Source organism: Bactrocera tryoni, chromosome 4 (assembly GCF_016617805.1).
Source record: "Bactrocera tryoni isolate S06 chromosome 4, CSIRO_BtryS06_freeze2, whole genome shotgun sequence".
NCBI lineage: Eukaryota > Metazoa > Arthropoda > Insecta > Diptera > Tephritidae > Bactrocera > Bactrocera tryoni.
The window spans coordinates 28073884-28098068 of NC_052502.1; the positions used below are offsets into that span (position 1 = coordinate 28073884).

The following is a 24185-nucleotide window of genomic DNA, read 5'->3' on the forward strand; positions in this document are numbered from 1 at the left end:
AAAATTTATGTCTGCAATTAATATTATTGGTTTAAAAACTTTTACTTCGGTATGAAAAAATTTTCATATATTTTTGTTTTACTTTTCACAACTAGTTTTCAGCACAAATTTTACCTTTTGATACCCTGAAGAGGGTATATTAATCTTGCCACTATATACATAGTATACACATATTGTGTAGTCGAAAAAGTACTTTCGTATTTTGTGAATAGATGTTGTTGCAGTCGTATATCTCCAGTGCTACCGATCACACTGTGTCATGCCATATAGTGTTGGAAAGATGAGATTTTAAGCTTCATTTAACCAAAAAAGAAATTAATTCGGGAATGCTGAAAAAAGTTACAGCTGTTCAAAAATAAGTGAAAATAATGAAGAAATTCGCTATATTTTGAAATGTTTGTATAAAAAATGAAAGAAAATGAAATTTGTGAAGATTGCGGAGACGATGCAGCATAACAATGGTATTCTCGCTTCCGTTCTGGAAATTTCGATGTGAAAGATGCACCTCGCTCTGGTCGACCTTTCGTTGAAAAGGTCGATGAAATTATGGAAAAGATTGACCATTTATCATTAAACGATTTTGAATCATTTAAAAAAGGCTGGTTACAAAAAGAATTGTCTTTAATGGACCGAATTAATATCTGCGAGTCTTTGCTGAAACGAAATGAAATCGAACCATTTCTGAAGCGAATGGTAAGAGGAGACGAAAAGTGGATCAAATACGATAATAATGTGCGAAAAAGATCATGGTCCAAGTGTGAGTGTTTGGTGGGATTGGAAAGGAATCATCCGATATGAGCTGCTCCAGTCTGGTCCAACGATTGATTCTACATTTTACTGTCACTAACTGATGGGATTGAAGCAAGCAATGAAAAAAAAAAACGCCCAGAACTGATCAACAGAAAGGGGTTTGTCTTCCATCAGGACAACGCTGGATCACACACATCTTTGATGACTTGGCAAAAACTGGAAGAGCTTGGCTGGGAAGTTTTGATGCATCCACCATATAGTATGGTGTCTCTAGCGGAAAAATGGCAAAAAGTGGTCTACCAAAATGGTACACATTTGGTTCATTAAAGTTCATTATAAATATAAAAAAATAAGTTGAAATTTGATTATAAATACGAAAAGACTTTTTCGGCTTCCCAATATTTTACAAGATGTCTACACGAAATTTGGCATTAATTATTTTCCAAGGCAACGCCACAATCCTTGTATATATTATTCAGATCAGATCACTACAGCATATAGCTAACTGATCAAAATCAAGATAGAGATCATTTGATACATTTCTATGCTATAAGAAATACAGCTGTCAAGGTTGTTATAGTTTTTGTGAAGTTTTTTAATGTTTTCTTTTAATTTTTTCACGCAAAATATTTGCTTACTATACTAAATACAATTTTGTACATGAATTAGTGGCGAAAATCAGTTGGCGACAATCTTGTGCGAAAGTTTTGAATATGATATGTTGTTGCAAGCAGTTTCAGCTTTTGTTTTTGCCTGCTTTTTTATTTGGTTTCAGTGCCCACAACATGGTAATACGATCTCAAAAGTTTTATTTCATCTCTTTTCATGACTGCATCTTAATGACTTTGACAATAATACACATGTGAAATTTCTACTATTTCGACTCTCAGCACAGACGGCAAAATTAAATTTATATTTTGATCAAAAATTGCTAATGAATTTCCGCTGCTGAGCAGTTTAGTGCAGCTGTATAATGGGGCTTTGGCTTCACACGCGATTTTAAATATAACTGTGCAATTTCGGTTTATGGGCAATCGATGATTGGAAATCGGAAGTGATATGCAAATTTGTGGTTTAGAAAGGAAAGCAAAGTTTGGAAGACATAGAAAATAAGTTTAATGTTTAAAATAAACTATAATACTCTGTAGCAACTGGTTGCAAGAGTATAAAAAAAATAGTATTGGAAGCAGTTAAAGATTTCCTGTCTTCAGAGGCGCAATTAGATTACTAAGCAAAATTTCATTAATTTTGAACAAAATTGAATGTGAGTTCCTTTTTTGTTTTTTGAAGTTAAGAAAATGGTAGTTGCTTTGAAAAGAAAAAAATAATTTTTGAGAATATTTGTTTGTTTTTTTTGTAGTTTTGTTTTGCAAGTTTTTTTGCTTAAAATTTTTAAGCATTTGGCAGAGGTTTTATACGCCAATTAATCCAAAAAATATTGGAATCCCTACAATCTAAATTAAGGTGCTTGCATACCGCAAGCCGAATGAAAATCTGTTGCCTCGTTGTGGTTGATCGATTTTTCTGCTTACTGTGTCTAAAAAGTTTAGACAAGTGTGTGAGGATTGCACCGCGACCTAGAGTCTATGTGTCCCTAAAAAGTTTCACTTCAAAAGGCTTTTAGACTAAAATGGGTATAAACTAGTGTAGAAGCATTTGAAATTGGTAAATATTGACAGAAATTCATAGTAGGTTGAAAGCCATGAGAAATAAAAGCTAAAATATTAAAAGTGAAAGGAAAACATTATTTACGGGCGATTAGTTGAATGGGAAGAGAAAGTGGAGGAGGCTTGGCTGAATTTTTAAAATTTGAAAACGGTTTATCTCCGTGCGTTTAGGACATAAGACAATACGCTTCCACCAATTTTCGTGAAAGAAAATAAAATTATTCAAGATAAAAATAAAAAACCCAAATTTATAAATTTTATTTAATTTTTTCTAAATTAATTTTGAGGTCATGAGAAAAAGGTGTTAATACAAGAGATCTAGATTTTTTCATTACCTACAACATTGCCATATAACTTTTTTCTATAAGACTAGTAGGTTTCCCTTGAATCGAGATAAACCATTTTTAAGTCTTAAAAATTCAACCACATTCCTCCGCTGTTTCTTCTCGACCTAAGAACGCCTTTAAATTATTTTTTCCTTCATTTTTGCCATTTTATATTTCGTCTCCGTTGGGTTTAAACCTACTATGATTTTTTTTTTGTTTTCAAAAATTATATACCCGGGACTAGTAAGATTTACAATTATTTCTAAATCAAACAAAATTATTAAAATTATTACAAAAATAAGTTGTGAAAATTTATCGTGCAATATTTACAACATTTTGTGATGAAAATACAACCAAGAACATCTACGAGGTTTGCAAAAATATTTATTTATCAAAAAAATGTTTCTGGCCAAACTGCCAAAAGCCTCACTGAAATCCATTTTCACTTCGATGATATTACTACCAAAAAATTTTATAAAGCAAAAAAAAAAATTATAAAATTCAATAATTCATTTGAGTGAAATATTATTTCAGGAAACTTATATTTTTACCCCAAAACACATAGTAATCATTTCTATAATTCACAATTTCCTTATCACTGTTCAATACAATATGTTTTCAAGGTTGATGTGATAAGCTCTTTGCTTTACTCGGACTATCACTGCATAGTCAGTACTTCCAGTTTGGAAAAATAAAATGTATACTATACATAGTTTCTGAATGCGTAATCTGCCAAATGCGCTGAATGGACATTTTTGTTGCCAAAGGTCAACACATGTGCTTGAAAATAATTTCAAAATTTTATAATGTGCAGAAAACGATGACTGATTTCAAGTTCAGATTTTATAAAGACTAGCAGTGTATAAGGTTATACTATATGTTTAAGCGAGGTCAACATAGCGACGACAAATACTTATAGTGCATTCAACATCGATACCAAGTTCAAAATCTCTACAACTATGTATACTAAGATAAATTTATGATACCACGTTTTCTGTTCGTACAATTTGAGAACGATTTTCTAGGCAAATTTTTGAGAAATTCTAATACAACTAATACAAAAATCAAAATGAGTCTGTAAAAGAGATTTCTAGATCTTATTGAAACTCTTATTGTTGATTAGCCAAATATAAATATTACTCATCACATTCTGAAAATATTGTTAATGCATTAGCTATGTGTGTGTAAAATCGTAGAATGAGTAAAAAAAGACTTCTGACGAATTCAAAATTATCGCCATAAACTCGCTGCTAATCGAATGTTGCCCTCAACTGGGTAAATGAACGAATGTGAAATACTTGTGATCAAATATGTATGTCTCATACGGAAACACGAATTCTTTCTTTTCTATTAATAAAAAAAAAATAATAATTTTTATAGATATAAATTTGCAAGAAAAACTGGAAAAAAACTAAAAAAGTTGCAGACTACGTCAAGCTGCTTAAAAGCTGTAGAGAGAAGAGTGAAGAGTGTAGAGAAATGTAGTGTGGCGGAGGGAAAAATAAATATTAGGAATTTCTTGAGCAAATATAGTAAAAATCTGCAAATAATTCAACGATAAAGAAGATAACATAGCTTTGAACGTCAACAGTTGCGCTTTCTTCTGCAACTCGCTTACAAAAGAGCACGTCTTTTAGGTAAAAAAAAATAAAGTATTCTTGGTTCCCTTAGCAGTTTTGTTTTAACATTTATTTGGGTGTTACAACCCAGTAGGAACCCTACAAAGTACTGGCTAAGTCGATTTAGCATTGTTCCACTGACTGTTTGTTCATACGTGTTTTGGTGAACTAGTCGCTCAGATTTTGAGATGCCGATCTGAAATTTTACAAATACATTTCCCTACCCAAGGAGCGGCTCATTTGTCGAAATCGGTCATATCGGATCACTAAAAGATATAGCTGCCATATAAACTGCTCATCTTAATCAAATCCTTATAAGGAAAACTTTTTTATTTGACCAGATATCTTCATGAAATTTGGCAGGGATTATTTTCCAAGGCAACGCCACAATCTTTGAATGTATTACTCCGATCGGATCACTACAACATATAGCTGCCATAAAAACTGACCGATCAAAATCAAGTTAATGATCTTTATACACCCTGTTATGCTATAGAAATGCAATTGTGAAGGGTATTATATGTGTAAGAAGTTATTTAATATTACACTGAAGGTGATTAAAGCAGCACACTACATCGACGGATGCGTCCAACGCATATTTCAGTATAATAGTTCATAACAATTATTATTATTATTGGCATTTCGCTGATAAACGTATTTACAGTGTATATTAAAATATTATCGCTGCGATAACGATATGCTTGCTGATAACGCATTTAGTCCGCCACATATTGATGATATTGTTGTCATAAACACATACACAAACGAAAACAGTCATTACAGTTACAAATGAGCACAATATTTATGGCCGATGGTGAGTAATTTCTGTGGAAACTTCGATAAATTCAAACAATGCTTCTTATTCACAGGTAAAATATTTAATTTATTTTTTATTTAATATTATTCACATATATAAAATCTTCAGCACTTTCGCCCAGCTCACTGGTTATACAATTATTTAATTTATATATTTCTAATGCACATACAACATTGTCACAAGCAGCTTTATTTAAAACTCATTTCAAATCAATACACCCATTTATGGTTCGTTTGTATGTCTTTAGCACGGTCCAGAGCGCAGCATATTCAGACTGCGTCCACGGCGTTCCGCATCACGGCGCACGCAATCGTAATTGCAGCGGTTCGAATAGGTCACCATGTTGGAGCCGCAGACTGGATCGTAGTTGCGTGGGCAGGGGCAGAAGGGTCCATCGCTCTCTGCAGCTGGTGCAGCGGCGGTCAGCGTGGCAAGTAGCACGACGGCCAGCAGCAAAGATGTGATGAGTCGTAGGAATTGCATTTCGTTTTGATTTATGTATATATATATTCGTCTATGTAAATTATTATATAATGTTGTTGTTGGCTTGTTCTAAACAACCAGCGGTCGCTTCTAAATTTTAACTTCGCGTACGTAGTTTCGAAAATCAACTGAATTCGCTTGCTTAGCGCTGATAAGTTTATACGCTTAAGTACTCGTATGAAAATACGTTTGCGGTTCTTATCGATCGTAGAACCAACACAAGGGTGTTAAGTGTTGACTACCAAGTGGTAATTAGTAAACAATAAACATAGCGAAGTAAAAGGGGGATTTTTATGCGGGCCCGAATGGGGATTCTTGAAATTTAATAGTCTAGCGTTTCAATTTAATACGTTTATTACATTGTGTGTTTGAGCAAGTATAAGTATGTTGTTGTGGGCGTGACACTTCAATGCACGTTTAGTTTAAGAGTCTGTGATTTTTACAATTCCAATATTCCCTTAATTTTCATTCAATGACTCTTGAATATTTAATGACATTCGCAAGCATATCCGCCATGCAAATGCTTAATATGCATGTAGACTGCTGGCCCGATAATTAGAAACGATTTTGTGATTGGTAATTATATGTTGAAGAGGGTAAATTAAGTTTGCCAATATCAAGTCCTCTTATAGAAAACTTGTTTATAGGAGGAGATATCTTTACGAATTTTAGAATTGGCTACCATTCCCGAACAAGTGGTTCAGATCACAGAGGCTGCCTTACAAACTGGCCGATCAAAATCGAGATAAAGATCTGTAAGAAATGCACCTGCTAAGGATCGCAGTACCAACGGGCACCTGTGGGCGAAAGTTTTTGAAAAAGTGGTCGTGGCCCATCTTCTAATAAGTTTAATGTACATATTTTTGAAACTAGTTAAGATACAAGATTATGAGAACTCCTCCGACAGTATAAAAATGGAGGAAATGGGACGGTAACCCCATGACACGGCTTTAATGGAGTCGGGATCAAAACTGGACGATGGTCGTGGCACCGCCCACTTTTAGGGAAAACACATATCTCGAGACCCGTGCGACCGATTTCAATCAAATTCGGTATAGGATATTCTACTGATATTCCTATACTTATTACAGTTTGAAAATGACAGAATTCGGAGTACAACCACGCCTACTTTCCATAGAACACAATTTTAAATTCCATTCGATTCTTTTACTTTCTTGTGTACAAATCAAGAAGGAATTAATATAATGAAATATGTCACCTTATGGAACTAAAACTGCTCAAGCTCCTGGGTACCGAATATGTAGACCTCAGAGCGTATAGTTGAATTTTTATCGAAAACATCGGCCAAAGTAAGAGATATATTGGGTAGTCGAAAAAGTCTTTTCGTATTTTGTCAATAGATGTCGTTGAAAGTGTATATCTCTAGTGCTACCAATCGCATTTCATCATACTATATAATGTTGGAAAGGCAAGATTTTAAGCTTCATTTAACCAAAAAAAAAAAAAAAAGTTCGCGGAAGTTGAAAAAAAGAAGAATGCCACGCTAGACTCCAATGAAATTAGTGAAGTTTACGGAGACGATGGTGTATCAGTTCGTGTGGCACAACAATGGTTCGCCCGCTTCCGTTCTGGAAATTTTGAAATTTCGATTTACATTGATGAAAGTTTTACACTGATGGAATAATGTCTCTAGCGTAAAAATGACAAAAAAGTGGTCGACCAAAATGTTACAATTTTGTTTATTTATTTACTAGTATATTCAAATTCTATGTAAAATTGTACTCTTCTTAAATTCAATCTCTACATGCTGTAAGATGCTTTATAATTAGGTTACCCCGATTTTCTTCTTTAAAAAGTGCGCAATTAAATTGACAAGGATTTCCATAGGTGATACCATCACTGCCGCAGACTGGGTTCCATTCTCTTGTACACATACAAACTGATCTCTCCGAGACTTCTTCGTGCTCTGTAGTAGCGATCGTCGGCGTAGCAAGCATCGATGTGCTCAGCAGGAAAAGTCTGATCAGTTGTAGAATTTGCGTTTGACTTTTCATTGCATAATGTTGGTGGCGGCAACTAGAGACTGTTTTGTAACAACTTTAACTGAAGTGTTCCACTCGGTATTGATAAATTTATATGTAAGTACATAAATAAAAAATTGCAAACTTTGTTTTTGCTATTTGGTTGCACTTATCAATTTCACTAATTTCCAATTTTACGGTTAATTAATATTTAATATTTTTTTCAAGCATATTTAATTTAAAATCAGGCATTTCCGTAAAGTTGCAAAAAAAATTAAATTTAGAAGTTTCAATAAAAACTTCAACACAATTTAAAAAGGCCTTTTATTCAGAATTATTTTATTTCTTTATATTTTTTTTCAATATAAATTTAATTTTTGTCCTTAATTTTCTAAGGAATCTTAGCAAAATGTTATTAAATTATATTAAAACGAACCTTTAACATCATCATGGCTTATATATAATGTTTTTTGTTTTTTTTTTTATTATTTCAACCACTAAATATTAGTTTAAGCTTAATCACATCTTTGCAGTTGCTTAATATACAGGCTTTGGCCATTGCTGATCGTATAGAGCAGTGCGCAATTGAATTCGCAATAATTTAAATAGGTGAAAGAATCAGTGCCGCAGATTGGTTCATAAAACCGTGGACAATCACAGAAGGGTGATAGTCTCGGCGTCATTATTCCAGGTACGGCTTTCTGAGTTTTGGCTGTTATCGCTGTAACAAGAACCAATATGCTCAGCAACAAAGTTGATTCGAATTGTACAAATTGTATTTTGCATTTATATTTATTCACCGTCTCTTTTATATAAAACACATATATACTAAAACAACCCTTATTATTCGACACAACCAAGGGTATCTTCTTTCAAAAACCGACTGAATAGCTGTACCTGCCGCTGATAGTGTTACCTGCTTGAATATCGAAATTAAAATGCATTAATTTCTCTCTTTTTTAATTTTTTGATATTTCTGATTTTTCAGCTTCGCTTTAGTTCAATTAAATGGTGAATTTAACAAAATAGCATATTTCAAGTCCCGTAAAGTCGTAAAACATGTTGTTGTGATAGTTATTTTTTTTAACAATAAAAAATTTTTTTGTGAAACACAAAAATCTTATGGCGCACAGGCTCTATGAAGCATGCTTCCATGAATTTCATCAATGAAAGAACAGCTTCTCCTCAAAAGCATTTGCTTGAAATGCTGTAGAGATTTCCCAAAGAGGGTGGTATCCGACTGATCAGCTGAAGTCAATCCGAGAGTATAGTAAAACCAACATATGTCTCGAAAATCCGGAAGACATGGAAATCATATTTACGATTAAAAATGTTTGCAATCAAAACGGTATCCTTACAAGAACTTGTATTTTATCGTTTAGTTTGTAAGGTACTATATGTATACCATAGTGGTTTAATATCAGCAGTGCGGAGAAATAATATGATAATGTTGCGAACCAAATTTCAACTCAAAAACTGAGGGACTAGATTGCGTTTATACGGATAGACTGACGAAAATAGTTAATCGACGCAGCTCGTCACGCTATATATATACATACATATACATTGGGTAGTCGAAAAAGTCTTTTAGTAGTTTGTCACTAGATGATGTTGCAGTCGTATATCTCCAGTGCTACCAATTACATTGCGTCATATAATATGGTGAGGGAAAGCTTCAGTTACCCAATAAAATACAAAAAAAAAAATTAAATTCGGGGATGTTTAAAAAAAGTTACAGCTGTTCAAAAATGAATGAAAATAATGAAGAAAATAGGTCTATTCTGAAAGTTTTGTATAAAAAGGGAAGAATTCCACGCAAGCCACGAAGGAAATTTGTGAAGTTTGTGGAGACGATGCTGTATCAGTTCGTGTAGCACAACAATGGTTCGCTCGCTTCCGTTCTGGAAATTTCGAAATTTCGATTTACACCGATGGAATAATGTCTCTAGTGGAAAAATGGCAAAAAAGTGAGAGACCAAAATGGTATATATTTGGTTCATTAAAGATTATTATAAATAAAAAAATTTGTTCAAGTTTGATTAGAAATACGATCGCGAGTAGAGAAGTTATAAACCAACAACAAACATGCGTTTTAAAGCATTTTAAATACAAAGTGTTTGACATTTTTGATGAGTTAGGTAGTTCGCAGCCATCTTAAAATCAGCTTATATTTAAATGATGTTTTTTTTATTTATTTTACATTTTATTACACTTCCTCTTGGTTTAATCGAATGAATGCTTTTGAAATGTTTATGGTGTTATAACCATTTAATTGCATTGCGTTTAGTAGTAATTAATTGCTTATGTGGTCATACATTTGCGCTATCATCATTATTTTTATAACAATTTTCGCAAAAACATTTGAACTGGTTAAAATGTCATTAGAAAGTGTTTTCACACCGTACATGTATTGACGGCTGTCATGGCGCTGCGACCTGTGCCACCGTCGCTATGTATATGAGTCCAGTCGTCCGGTTAACACCAGCGGACGCCTTTCGCCGTTGCGTGGCATAGACATGTGGCAGTATAAATACATATATTTATATATAAGTATGTATATAAGTGGTGTGTGCAGCAACAGTAGCAGCAATTGTTCACTTTATTCGGTATGTTGTTGCAACTAACAAGTGTTGTTGACTCCGCGCACTGCCTTGGTTCGCTGGAGGAGATGTTGCGCATATGATAGCCGATCGTGGCACTACCAGCTGTTGTAGTTTTCTTGTTGTTGCTCAAAACAACAATGTCTTCCCTGCCACCACACGCTCCCTCGTTAGCAGTCGATCGAAAGTTATAGCTGGCTCATGCCATTTTTATCCATTTTATTTCATTAACCATTTTTCCTAGTTGCTTTTGCTACAGTTTAAGCTCGGAGCAACTGGCCGCTTTCGGTACGTATTGCTGTTAAAATGCAATTAATTTGCTGTAATCGATCGTCAAATCGATCGATATATAAAATAACCAGCTTTGCTACTTTGCACTTTTTCCTGCTGCGCCGTTCGCGGCGGCTAAGATTTTTCTCTTTGGTGCGCGTCGTAAAGGTGTTTGATTTTACGAGCGCCATTAAATTGAACGAGGCCAAGATTTACGATTTCGTTTTTTAAATTTTATTTCTAAGTTTTTCGAATTTTCATTAACCCATTTTTGGTCATTATTCATTTCAGTTAAGCTATGAATGCTTTAGAGAATACATAAAATTGGTCGAAAATCGAGGTTAGTTTCTTTTATCGAGATTGAAATTGTGGTAATTATAAAATTGTTGTTCAGCCACGAAATAACTTCGGAGAAAATAAGTTTATTTAATATTAGATACATTGTAATAGACGGTAAAATAAGAAGACAAATGATAATCTAATAAATTGGCACAGAACGATAAGGCCGATTTCTGGCTCAATGGGTACGTAAACAAGCAAAATTGCCGCATTTGAGAAAAAGAACAACCTGAAGAAATTCACTGTCATTTTATCCAGAAAAAAAAACAAAGGTTTGATGTGGTTTGTGGCCCAGTAGAATCATCGTTCCATATTTCTTCAAAAATTATGCCGGTGAGAACGTAGCCGTCAATGGCGACCGTTATATCGCCACGATAACCGACTATTTGATGCTTGAAATTGAAGCTCTTAATCTCAGTGACATTTGGTTTCAACATGACGGCACCACTTCCCACACATCGAATCAATCAATGGATTTATTGAAAGAACACTTCGGTGAGCAGATAATTTCATGTTTTGGGTCGGTAGTTTGGACACCAATCGACTTTTTCCTGTGGGGATATGTAAAGTCTAAAGTCTATACGGACAATCGCGTTTCGATTCAGGCCTTGAAGCAAAACAATACGTGTGTCATTTGCAGTTATAAGTCGAAAGGCTTGAACGATTTATCGAAAATTCGACTCAATGGATGAACCAAAGAATATTCTTTGGAATGATAATAAACATTCCCTATTAAATTTAAAGTTTTTCTGGTTTTTCTTTTAAAAAATTGGGAACCTCGAAATTGATCCCCCTGTACAATAAAACAAAGTTTGAAGGTTAATTCATGATAGCCTGTCTTTTTTTAGAGAAGGTAGGTTTCATTTAAGGAATTAACGAGGTATTGTTTAAGACAAGATACTAAATCGAGTTTTGAATAGTGGTGGCAAGAATATGCAAAATTATAATCAATATTTTAAGTCGATTTCAGCTTTTAACTACCATTTGTTCAAATCGATGCAGAACGCCCTCAATGGCACACGTTTCACAGCAGCACAAGCTGGCGCAGTTTTTTTGGGATGGAATCCGCATAATGCCAGAAGATGGGAAAATGTTGTAGCTTCAGTATGTCAATACATTAGAATTTTTAAAATTTCTCGGGTTTGTAGCCGCTAAGGTTAGATTTACTTTAAGAGTTTGGTGATTCTCGTTTTTAAAAGGCTGACACTTTGTTAATTGTTCGTGAATTCTTGAACAAAAACAATATTGTAACGATGCCCCAGCCTTCGCATTCGCCAAATATGTCTCCGTGTGACTTTTTACTATTTTAAAAACAATAAAGAACCCCTAAACGGTCATCTTACAGGACAATTTGAAATCGCTGAAAGAGCAGAAGGTTATCCCAAAAATCTGGTTTGAGACCTGATTCATCGATTGAAGAAGCGCTTGCATAAATGCATAATCTCTAATGGAGAGTATTTTGAAGGCGACAGCATTAAAGCAGACGAATTAATAAATATTTTTTTTCTATGACAGAAAATTCTCGTTATTTTCTGAAAGAGCCACATTATTATTCTTTTAAGTAAATAAATGTTAAAATTTTGAAAAAAAAAATCGCACATATTCATATTTTTCCCCAATTCATGAAGTTGATGCCTTTGAACAGTAAAAGTTTCGGTCGTAGTCTAGATAATTATACATAAGAGATTACCAAGGAGTAAAAGCATTGTGTACATCATTAACAACAATTAATTTTTTGAAATTTTATTACCAATGCCTCCATAACGCGCTCAACGACCACTAATAAGAACTCTCCAGCCGTTGAGTGCAATAATATGCGGTACGAAAAACAAGACAACAACAAAAAATATAATAATAAAACAAGTAATATTATGACACGCCCTCAGCGACATCGCAGCGCAACGTTGAAGTATGTTTTGACAATTTCGCCGACAACAATTGAAAGTGATTTTCTTGCTTTTCCGCTTTTCGCTTTCCGCGAGGCGGTCAAACAGCCGCGTAAGGCAATTAAAGGTGGCGCTTGTAAGAAAAAAAGACAAAAGCACCAAAATAACGCTTAAGTTACTAGTAAGCTTTACACTTTTCAACGCGCATGTGAAATGCAAGCGGTTATTTACACACACGTTACACATAAATATGTTTGCTGTTGCTTTTGAGGTAATTATTAAATAATAAGCTAGCAAATAAACAGCGAAACCAGAAGAAGAAATAAGAAAGGCAATTGACGAGTGACATACACACACACACGCACACACAGTGAAATAGTATGTATGCAAATGCACAGATAGTCGTAATTATGCGTGTGTGTGTGTATGTTTAGTCGCAACAAACTATGCGCAGACTTCCGTAGTCTCATGCTAGGCACGCAGTATTTTATTTGACAGACTTGTCGCCATGTGCAGTTAGACCAAACTGACGCGCAGGCGCAAAGGCGCCCAGGTCATTATATTTGCAGCCAACTATGTATTCATATGTGTGAGTGTGTGCGCGTATGTACATGCGGTAGTAAAAAAATTAAATATCTTACGCTTAAGACGTCTTATTGTTGTTGGTTTTTCTCTATTGTTTTTCTCGCCACATTTGACTGTTTGTTGGGGTAATTAAAATTATTATTTCTATGCTTGTTTTCTCTTCTTGCTTATAATTCCTGTTGTCACTGTCGCTGTCAAACGGGTAATGAATAATCGCCAGTCTGTCTGCAATCATTTTTATTTGCCCAGTCTTTGTTGTTGGTCGCTGCATATAATTCGCGACGGCCAGTTTTTAAGTCTATAACATGAAATACGCATGCAAAAGGTTGTGAAAAACTGGCAATTGGCGAGTGTCAACAGTAAAAACTTGCGATTTGAAAATTAAGAGTGAAGTGACCGAGAAACAGTGGCATAGAAATGTTACAAATGAAATTTATTCGCATTCTCAGACAGGTTTGCAGAAATGAACTGATAAAGAACTTTATTCTCATTCAAAACAAGCTTTTTGACTTTGAATGTCTCGTTGGTAACAGCAACTAAAGTAAAAAACTAAAAGTGCGAGAAGTGCTTATACGTGCATAACGTGTTTACATATAAATTATATTGGGTAATCCAAAAAGTCTTTTCGTATTTCGTCTTTAGATGTCGTTGCAGTCGTATATCTCCAGAGCTACCAATCACACTGTGTCATACCATATAGTGTTAGAAAGGTGAGATTTTAAGCTGCATTTAACCAAAACAAATTCGGGGAAGTTGAAAAAAAGTTACAGATGTTCAAAAATGAGTGAAAGAAGAAGCAAATCGCTATATTTTCCTTACCTTTTCCTACCTTTTTCAACTGCAAAAACATCAAACAATTTTGATATAACTCCATAAATATAATACTCATGTGGAAGTTAGAAGAAAAAAGTGGAAATGGATAATAGAGTTTGAATAACCAGTTGATAACTCTTGGGGTCAAAAGTTTTACTTTTAAAATTAACTTTGAAAATGCAGTTGGTCATACGTAGTTTGGCAGTTTAAGTTTGGTGCTATAAAATGTGTTGAAAATTTAAAGGAAAACTTCGTAACAAAAAGTCTAAGGCTTTTTTTTAAACAAATTTCGCATTTCAGCAAAAATGAATTATATACAAGTACTAACACATTTCCACTACACGTTTTTATTTGGGTCTTAATAGGATAAAATAATTCTACACTTGTTGAAAAGAGAGGCAAATCTCGGCAATTAACTCACAAAGGTATGAGCTTTGCTATAACTATGGAAAAAAATAAACATAGAACTGTTCGAAGAAATTGAAAATTCGGATTAAATTTTATGCTAATTTACTTCAGTCAAAAAATCTTACTCAGAAAGTGAAAATGGCTTTTTTGCATAACTAAAGATACACCTAGTGTGACAGCCTTAACAGAGGAGATTTTTGGAAATTCATAAAACACTACTAAATCAATTATTTTAAATTTTAAGGGTATATTAACACATGTTTTAGGACTATACAGAAACTTTTTTGAAGAAAAAAATGAATATTTTTTAAGTGACACGCGTACTCCGACCGCGCCAAACAAAGGTCTTCCAATGCTAACGTGATTTTGGGACATTTAGTATGAAGCCTAAAAAAATCTCGTCTAGTAAATAATATTGCCCGTACGATGACTTATGATCCCAAAAAAATCCAAAAATTTACAAATGGCGGCGTTTATTTTTTATCGTTTTGGGTACATTAAAACTCGTTTTTGATTGGATTAGAAACTGGTTGGCCCTTGTATGAAGACCAGGATTATACAGAACATGCAGAAAAAATTTAATATTAAACGGGTGATTTGTCTTCGAGTACGAGTAATCGCCGCAAAAAATTCGAAACTCGCGAAAACGCTTTAAGAGGTTACATACAGTTAGAATTAAAAAAAAAGATTCTTTTTATTTTCTTTTCTTGATGTACATACATATATCTAAGAAAACACACAGAAAATTTCATATCGTTTCGGTGAATATTTTCGAAGTTACACGCAACTTTGAAAAGGCGTTTCAGAGTGCTTGGAAGTACAAGGTCAAACTTTAAACGCAACATTACTCGAAAAAGGCTAAACCAAATAGTCTCTAATTTTAACACAAGCTTTTTAAATATAATTTTTAATAATTAAATGAAGACTTTTTCTCACCGATAAATATTTTTTTGTAAACAATCTAATGCCGAAATTTTTGTCATAAGTCGTATTTTTGTTTTTGGAAACACCCATTTTGACAAAAAATTTTATTTTGCTTATTCCTTTCATTTGCTTCACTAGATTAAATTATTTAAACGAAATCTGTACGCGTTTTTTAATTTCAGAGGATTCAGTTCAGCGATATAGTGTTCACCGCAAAATGTCTTTTTTGAGAGGAGTTCCCGGATATCAGCTGTAGTTCCATTCAAAATAAGTGTTTTTACTAATGTTAAGTCTTAGAATACTTTTAAAAGATACCATAATATGTGTACATATTTTTGGATCAATAAATTGAAAAGTTTTCTCAGAAAAAAATCAGGAAAATTCGCTTTTTTTCGGCCCTCTAACTGTATACTTGTAACCCCTTAAAGATAAACTGATTGAGCTGACTGAGCTGTGCTGAACGGCTACTTTTTAGAAGACTATAGCTCAAAAAATATTCGAAATATTTATTGAATGTTTTAGTATATTATTTTTAAAGGTGTGGACTTATCGGAATGTGAGAAAAACGATTTTTTTTTTTTAATTTCACAAAGGGTAGGGGCCTTTAAAATTTTTATAACGAACGCTATGCAATTTAACACTTTCTTTTATAGAATGTTACTTAATTTCCCCGGTAGCTCGATTTAATCTTTTTTATTTTAATAAACTTTATATATTTATACCATAACAGAACTTAAAATACATGTATGTACACAAGTAAATTAATCGTAACCTTGAAGCTTCGCTGCAACTTTCATTTATATAAAACTCGGAAAACTATATTTTCCAGTTTGAAAAAGTTTTGAATATTATTTTTTTTTAAATACCTACATTTCTAATATTTTTTATGTGTGTGTGTTTGTATTAAAAAATAATTTTCAATAATCGACACTGTGTAATTATGCGGGCAAAAATGATTAGTGAATGGATAATTATGAAATAGAAATTCTATAACCGAACACCAGACATTTATTTATTGTTGTTTTTTTTCATCTTTTCAAATTGAAACTTTTTAAATACAAATTAAACACACACAAGTTGTGAAGTGTTAGAAAGTGAATTTCACTTTTTCGCATTTAAAATTAATAAATAAACAGAAAAAGGAAATAGATTGACACTCACCAATTGCTGTACAAATGTAGCGAATAACTGCAAAGAAAAGAAAACACAAACAAAGACAAAAATTAGTAATTTATTTACACATACATACATATGTACATAGAGGCAATTATTGTTTGCTTTCGAATGTGAGTTTGCATGAATGGCTGGTGTTTAAAAATTGATTTTTATAAATGCGTTTGCATTGTTTAACTCTTCATTGTTATTGCTTTTTTTTGTTTACAAGTATTGTTTGTTGGGTGTTTCCGCGGACAGATTAACTGCGCGCTGGCTTTTAACACTTGCTGGGTGGTGGGAATGTGTGAATGTATGCAAGTTATGATACATGTGTGTATGCACATCCAAAAATTAACTTATGGAATTTATTTAAAGATAATAATACAGGATTTTTAGCTAAATTTGTAAAGGTGTCGGTGGCGACACACGCCCGAAGAATGGGGCTGAGAGAACGAGAAGACTGCAGGAAATGTCTAGAGCAGAGCACCAGGGAAACAATGGACTTGTCCCACATTGGCAAGACTACGCTGTAAGCATCTGGGGACCCCATGGTATGATATACTGCAGGAGGTATCGATAGTGAGGTCGCAGAGTCTGTTAAAATTCGCATCAAGCGCACCCATCCCAAAGGACGACTACTCCTCTTGGACATAGCAACTGTACTCCATCTGGTATCTTAAAATTTGTTTTGCTCACCCTAATGCATATGGCGATTATATATAATATTGAGAGTTGCCTATGTAAAACAATGCGTAACAGCGTAAAATTATGCCTGGGCGTTAAGTCAATCACAAATAAATTCCTAAGCAGTAAAAGTCTTTTGTTATAAAATATTACGAATTTGCTTTTATGTACTGTGTATATATAGCGCTAATTGTTTGCACAAAAACATTAACGCCCTGTCAGTCGGTGGCATTAATTGCTATACGATTTTCAGCGCAAACATATGTACATAAACAACATAAACTGTGTCTTGTTTAAGTGAATATGCATATGTATATAAATATCGGATTTTAACCAGCAGAAAAATGCTAAAAGCTTTACAGAAAGCTTTTTCCAAGTACTAGATAATAATGTTTCTACAATTTCTGGTACTAAAATAAGTATAACTGACTAGTATGAGTCCCCACCCAGAGTCTTTAAGTACAAAATTTGTTCCAGAATTATATACAAGGTGTATTTTAGAAGCTCTGTATAGTGCCTTAAAAGCATTATGTCATATTTCCTTGCGCATATAGTATTTCCATACCAATAAGTTTCAAGTATGCTTAAAGATAATATTGGGAAGTCGAAAAAGTATTTTCGTATTTTGTCAATAGATGTCGTTGCAGTCGTATATCAACTACTCAATATTTACGTGAAAATTTCCTACAAGCCACATTCATATCTCCATAAAAACACTAAGTTTTATTTGCTTGAGGCAACCACTTGCATGTGGGCAATAACTACAATTTTTGCAAATTTACGCCTTTTTAATACGCATGTGATATAATTTTAAGTGCATTTATTATTTTTAAAAATTTTGTAATTCGACTCTTGAGCTGAGTTTTCACGCCTGATGTCTTACAATGTAACTAACTCGCATAAAAATTTTCAAAAAGTAATAAAACAATATGTTGCAGTGTTGACAGTTGTGGCAGGCGAGCAAATATGCGGCAATATTTATGGATTTATGTTGATGTATGTATGTTTATAATTTAACGGTTAGTTAACAAAAAAGCACTCTTTGTAAGGAAATATTAATATTGGGTAGTCCAAAAGGATTTTCGTACTTTTAATCAAATTTCAATTTATTTATTTTTTTTGTAAATAAAAAAATATGTATCCTTTTGGTCGGCCACTTTTTGCCATTTTTCCGCCAACGATGCCACTAAGATCTCTGACTGTCAGTCATTGGTTCTCAAGTACAAACTCCTTTATTTTTCTTTCTTTTATATTCAGTTGATGTTGATGCCTGTCCTGATCGTTATTCGTCGTCAACGCGTTCTCGACCCCCTTTGAATAAGTTGTATCAATTGAAAACCCTTGCTCTTGACAAAAAATTATCACCGAACGCCGTTTCGGCACTAGAAATTTGATGCCGCACACACATTGCAATGGAACTTCTTTGTTGAATAATTTCACTCATCTTTAAAATCGCCGAATGCACTTTCTGTACTTCGGAAAGACAAGCGTATACTAAACACTACTGGTAATTTTGATGTGACATTTGACACACGACACACATAGCACTGACAGTTATCCCAACCTAAAAAATAATCCATTTCGGTCAATAAATTAAAAAGTCTTATTATTTTTTGCCCACAGTGGTACGTATTGGGTAAAACCGAAATTTTATGCTTGTAAGAGTTTAATCACGTTCAGAAATGTTTGTTGAAAAATAAATTACGCTAATTGACGACAGATCTAAGTTGCGTCTATAATCTGTTGTTGCTGTAAGCGGCTACTATTGTTTTGATCTCATTCGAATGCTGATAAACATATTGCGTCGGACGACTTACATATTTTAATGTGAGTCAAAACAATTTGAACTCTGACTCTTTGATTGTTGCTGTGACTTCTTAGTCAAATTCATTCATATATATATTGATGTTTGTTGTTTAATGAATAGTTCTGATAAACATATATTATTGTACACTAAACAGTACATACTTATGTTAGACTTCGACTTTGACTCACACCCAATAAAAACAAAAACAAAAAAAAAATTAGAAATTCTCAAAAACTGATTATTATTAATCGGGTACAAGTACATACATATATACATTATTTGAAGCCTTCATTTTTAAAAACAAATATACATACTTATATGTACATATGTACGTATGTAAATATAATAAAAAATCTTTTAAAAATGGTTTGTTTTTAATGTTGTTTGTAAATGTGGCAATGAATCGCAATTAGTTGGCACCAAAATAATGATTAACATCAAATTTTCATAAATCAGCGACAAAAGACATTATTAAAATAGTTCGCAAATATTTTATTAAAAATATTATTGTTTTCAGTCTAGCAAGAAAATTTGTAAAAAAAAATATTTTTATTTTTTATTATAAAAAAAAAAAACCGGAAAACAAGCAAATTCATTATAACGGGTGATCCAAGTAGAGGTACTTTTTTCAACACGCACGCATGAGTCGTCTCAGCCGTAGCTGAGAGTGCAAACGAAAACATGGAGAGTCAATTCTATGCCGTTCGCAGTAGCTCGGATTGACGTATGGAACGACTCGACGCATTTTACGTCGAGAATTTAATTTGAAAGCTTACAAAATTCGTTTTATGGGCTCTTGAAAAGTTCCATGAAAATCCGCCAAATTTTGTTCAGCGATGAGGCTCATTTCTGGCTTAATGGGAGGAAGAGCAACCTCAAGAGATTCAAGGGCTGCCATTTCACCAAAACAAAAAAAATACAACGGTTTGGTGAGGTTTGTGGGCCGGTGAAATCATCGGTCCATATTTCTTCAACAATTATGCCTTTGAGAACATAATCGTCAATGGCGACCCGTATCATGCCATGATTACCGACTATTTGATGCCTGAAATTGCAGCTCATGATCTCGGAGACATGGTTTTTGAGCGTCTAAGACTGGCTGAAACCATTAAAGAGATACACTATCAACCAGAACTAATCAAATTGAAGTGAACGATAGCCACAAAATACTCTGAATTACCAACGAGCAACAAGGCAATAATTCCAAGACGACAATGCTCGGCCTCATGTTGCATTAGCCATTTGGGAGACAGTATCTGTCAAGTCACTGAAAAAACGGTTAAAATTCTATGTTACACATAATCAAAGTTGCAATAATTGTTGGTGCTGTTGGAACAATAAAATTACTTGAGTAACAAATTTATAAATAGCCAAGCGATAGCGCAGACTTAAGATTTTTTTTTACAAAAAATTGGCATAACAACTTGGCCCCGGTTAACAGATTTTGTATTCATATAATTTGAAAGGCCTCTCAAAACAAAAATATCACATAATAAACCAAAACTGGTTCGATTCATTTTGGTTGTTGTATTAAAGCATAACAATTCTATTATTTATTAATCATAACAATAATTGTACCTTGAGCCAACAACGGGGTTCAAACGAGTCATCGCTTCGGTGCATGAGTATTGAAAACCGTTCAGTCACTTTGGATATGAATACGTACATATGTACGTACATTTATTTTTCCAGATTTATGTCACAAGCGGTTTGCAATTACATAGTCACTGCTTGTTGACCTGAAAGTGGACAAAGCGTATGTGCCGATCAAACATACGACGAAAATGCATACATACCTTATTGTCAGCCAACTGAAGAAGTAACGGCTAATTGCTTGCCGATTAAGTGAGAGCGAAAATGTTATTGTATTTTTTTTTGATGACCTCGTCATAAAAGCGGGTCAACGCAAACGAGTCGACACGTTTTTGACTCCATTTTCATATACATACGACGGAACATACTATGTCGGGGTTATGTATAGCAATATGTGACGTTTGAATTCGTTATGGAAGTTCGCTAATCGGTGTGACACGAAGCACGTGCTGTGTGCAAAAAATAAAAAATAAACGCAAAATAAAAAAAGAAGCAAATACTTCTTGTAACTTATTCGAAACCGTTTCGGTTGATAGCAGAAATATTCCCTTTCTTGGATGACATATTCACATGAAATCAGTTTTCAATGGAAAAATAATATTTAAGGAAAAATACGCGATAGGCATCCTTTAAATAAATTATAATACCATGTGACGGTTTGATTCTCCAGTTATTGAGAATACCACATATTTATATTGCAGCCTTTTGCGTTATAACAAACTCTCACACGACAAAAAACAAACGAATTCAAAAAAAAAACTCATTATGCTTGACAAGCGAAACCAGAGTACCCAACAAGCATAACAACTTGAGAGAAATTGTCATTTTTATTATCACTTACCCCGTCTCTTTGCATCTTTTCTTTAGTGAGGTTAGGTGCATTGTTAGCATGCAAGTGCAGTCTGGTGAAAAATTTGTAAGATGAGTTGCTTAAAGTTTTTTTCATAGTTTTTTTTTACAATGATGCCACTACTTGCAAATTTCACTTGTTGTGGCGAAAGCAGAAACGCCACAAAAAGTAGTAGACTCTCGATTAGTAGACGAACAAGCGCAGAACTGTTAGTTTTTTCGCATTGAAAATATGTAAATAGCCAAGTAAACTCATTGTTTACCATAGTTAGAGATCTTTTCAAAGGTCAGAATAGTATAGATTGCTATGGTCCAACCGTCAGTGAGTCAAAATTGCTGCGCCATTACGTCACTGCATTTAGCTGAGTTTCCAGTTGTGGTTGCTTGTGGTTTTTAGAAAGCTTTTGCGTCAGAAGATGTCATTAATCATACCAAGGTTCCTATTTGTTTTACGGGATTTTGAAAGAAAAAATTTACAATAGTGAGCCAAAATCATCCGCATGCCACTAAACTTTAGGATCTGTCAATTTCACTGTAGATCACAATACTCGTATCTTTCTTTTCGATAATTTTCATCGGTCTCAATTTTACTGGGAAATTTGGTTCGAACTTCGCAAACCTCGCTGGCGAGTTAACGGCCGTCGATGACAAGTTTATCATATCGGATTTTTCCAAAGGATACATCTAAAGGTTCTTCACATTTCTCGGAATATCCAAGACCAGATATATAATCAGCAGCCAACATAGCGTTCGTGCTTATCAGTAAGGTTCGGTTGAATGGTTGATTATGAAGAGCAACTACATTTGTGACCGCAAACTTTAGAAAAAGCTATATACATTATACTTCGGGATACATATGTACGTATGTATATACGTTCAGTACATACATATGTATGGTATTTGCCTCACTAAATTAGTAAAATCAATTTCTTAAGAAAATAAATTATTTACGGGACATATCCATCAAACATTAACGCAACAAAATTATAAAATACAAAGCAACAACATGACGTTTCGATTAATATTTTTGCTTAGTCTGTTACAAATTAGCCTGAGCCTAAATTATAGAAGATTTTCCTATTATAATTGGCCAAGAGAAAATTTGGTGCCAACGCAATATATACATATACATACATACATACATATACTTGGGTTAGAGGTAAATACGATTTTTTAAAACTATATGATTTTTTAATAATAATATCATAATAATATTTATAATTAAAACTTTGCATATTAAATGGATCGTGCAATAGCCACAAGCAAGGGAAGTGATGGAATTTCCAACAAGTCTTTTCCAAATGGAGCTATTCCTGTAGGCGTTTTAACATACCATCATATACATAGTCAAAATTATTATGTACGAAGAGAATATGCTGTACGAAATATTGATTGACAAAATTAGATAAAAAAAGGAAAAACTAAATTTCAGCAAAAAATCTTAGTTATGAAGCCAGGATATAAAGTGGATTAATGGACAATTGCTAGAACATCTGAAGGGATTCATATATTTGTTATATCCACTTGGCAGTTAGAAAAATGGGTTTAATCTGCATATATTTGTTTTCAGGAGCCAATTTATTTAAAATATAAAAAAATAGTATATTTACAAAATTTAATGTACTTTAATAAGCGGCAAATCATTTTGAAAAACTTGGATACCTAAATGTCTTGTTCTGCAGCCGATCTCTAGAGGGACTTTCTAAAATGTGTCTGGCGGTGAGAAGGATTTTTCTGCTTAGAGTTGAACACAAGTAATGAATAATGATCGAAGCGAAAGTCCGAACTTTGATTTTTGACAAAGTCGCGGCAACTCAAAAAAAGTCGTACATATTTTATGAAACGATTTACTCTTTAGAGTGGCTTATTAAATAAAATTACTATGAAAATCTTATCATCGTGGCATTATTCTTTTTAACGACATCAGAAATGTATACACACGCACACATGAGATATACATAACTATTAGTATTATGAATTAGCAGCACTTTATTATAAACTAGATATAAGAATTACAATAAAAACATTTAAAAAAAATTAATACCCTACAGCTGTCTTGGAATCGCTGTCGATTATTTTATAATAAATTATAATTATATGAAAATATATACAATTTTTAAATTTTTTGTTCTTAAAATATTGAAATATTTTATACAGTCTTTAGTGTGCCCAACAGAAATGGCCGGATTTTCAACGCAAATTGTTGAAAAAGATTTTAGCTAAGAGGGTTTGCTTTTTTGCTAAAGAGCGAGCAGATCAGCGGATGTTTAACGGTGACATGATTCCTCAATTAAATAATGTTAATAAATAATAGGCAAACAATCTTATAAAAATATAGCGGACCATCAATATATATTATGCAATGTATCGAGAAAACTCAGAGCGTTTGCTGTAGGGCAACGATATGAATAAAAACTCCGAGCATATAAAAGATATATTTCGACAACGAACGCCAGGGTTTGCAGAAATGCTTAAATTGTTTGCGTTTACTTAAAGCTCGATTAGAAAATTAAAAAAAAAAATTCAAAATGAAACTAACAATTTTATTAATATTTTGTTTAATGCTAATATTTCTAATTAAAGGCCAACACTCGTATAATAAAAGTAAGTGCTATTTACAAAAGCCAA

General features: G+C 33.4%; 2 protein-coding genes across 6 annotated transcripts in view; both read right to left on the reverse strand.

Annotated features, from left to right (window-relative positions):
- LOC120774072 (uncharacterized protein DDB_G0284459) overlaps positions 1-24185 on the reverse strand; it is a 147609-nt gene that overhangs the window by 68112 nt on the left and 55312 nt on the right. For 3 of the 5 annotated variants that reach the window (XM_040103387.1, XM_040103386.1, XM_040103384.1), the window contains one exon: positions 16631-16657. The exons of the other annotated variants lie outside the window; for them this stretch is intronic. The gene's annotated coding sequence lies outside the window, so the exon portion shown is untranslated. The remainder of the gene's footprint in view (positions 1-16630; positions 16658-24185) is intronic. 5 annotated transcript variants of the gene reach the window in all.
- Positions 5222-5819, reverse strand: LOC120774073 (serine protease inhibitor Kazal-type 2-like). The gene has a single exon (XM_040103391.1). The coding sequence runs from the start codon at positions 5660-5662 to the stop codon at positions 5423-5425; it is 240 nt and encodes a 79-aa protein (XP_039959325.1). The 5' UTR covers positions 5663-5819; the 3' UTR covers positions 5222-5422.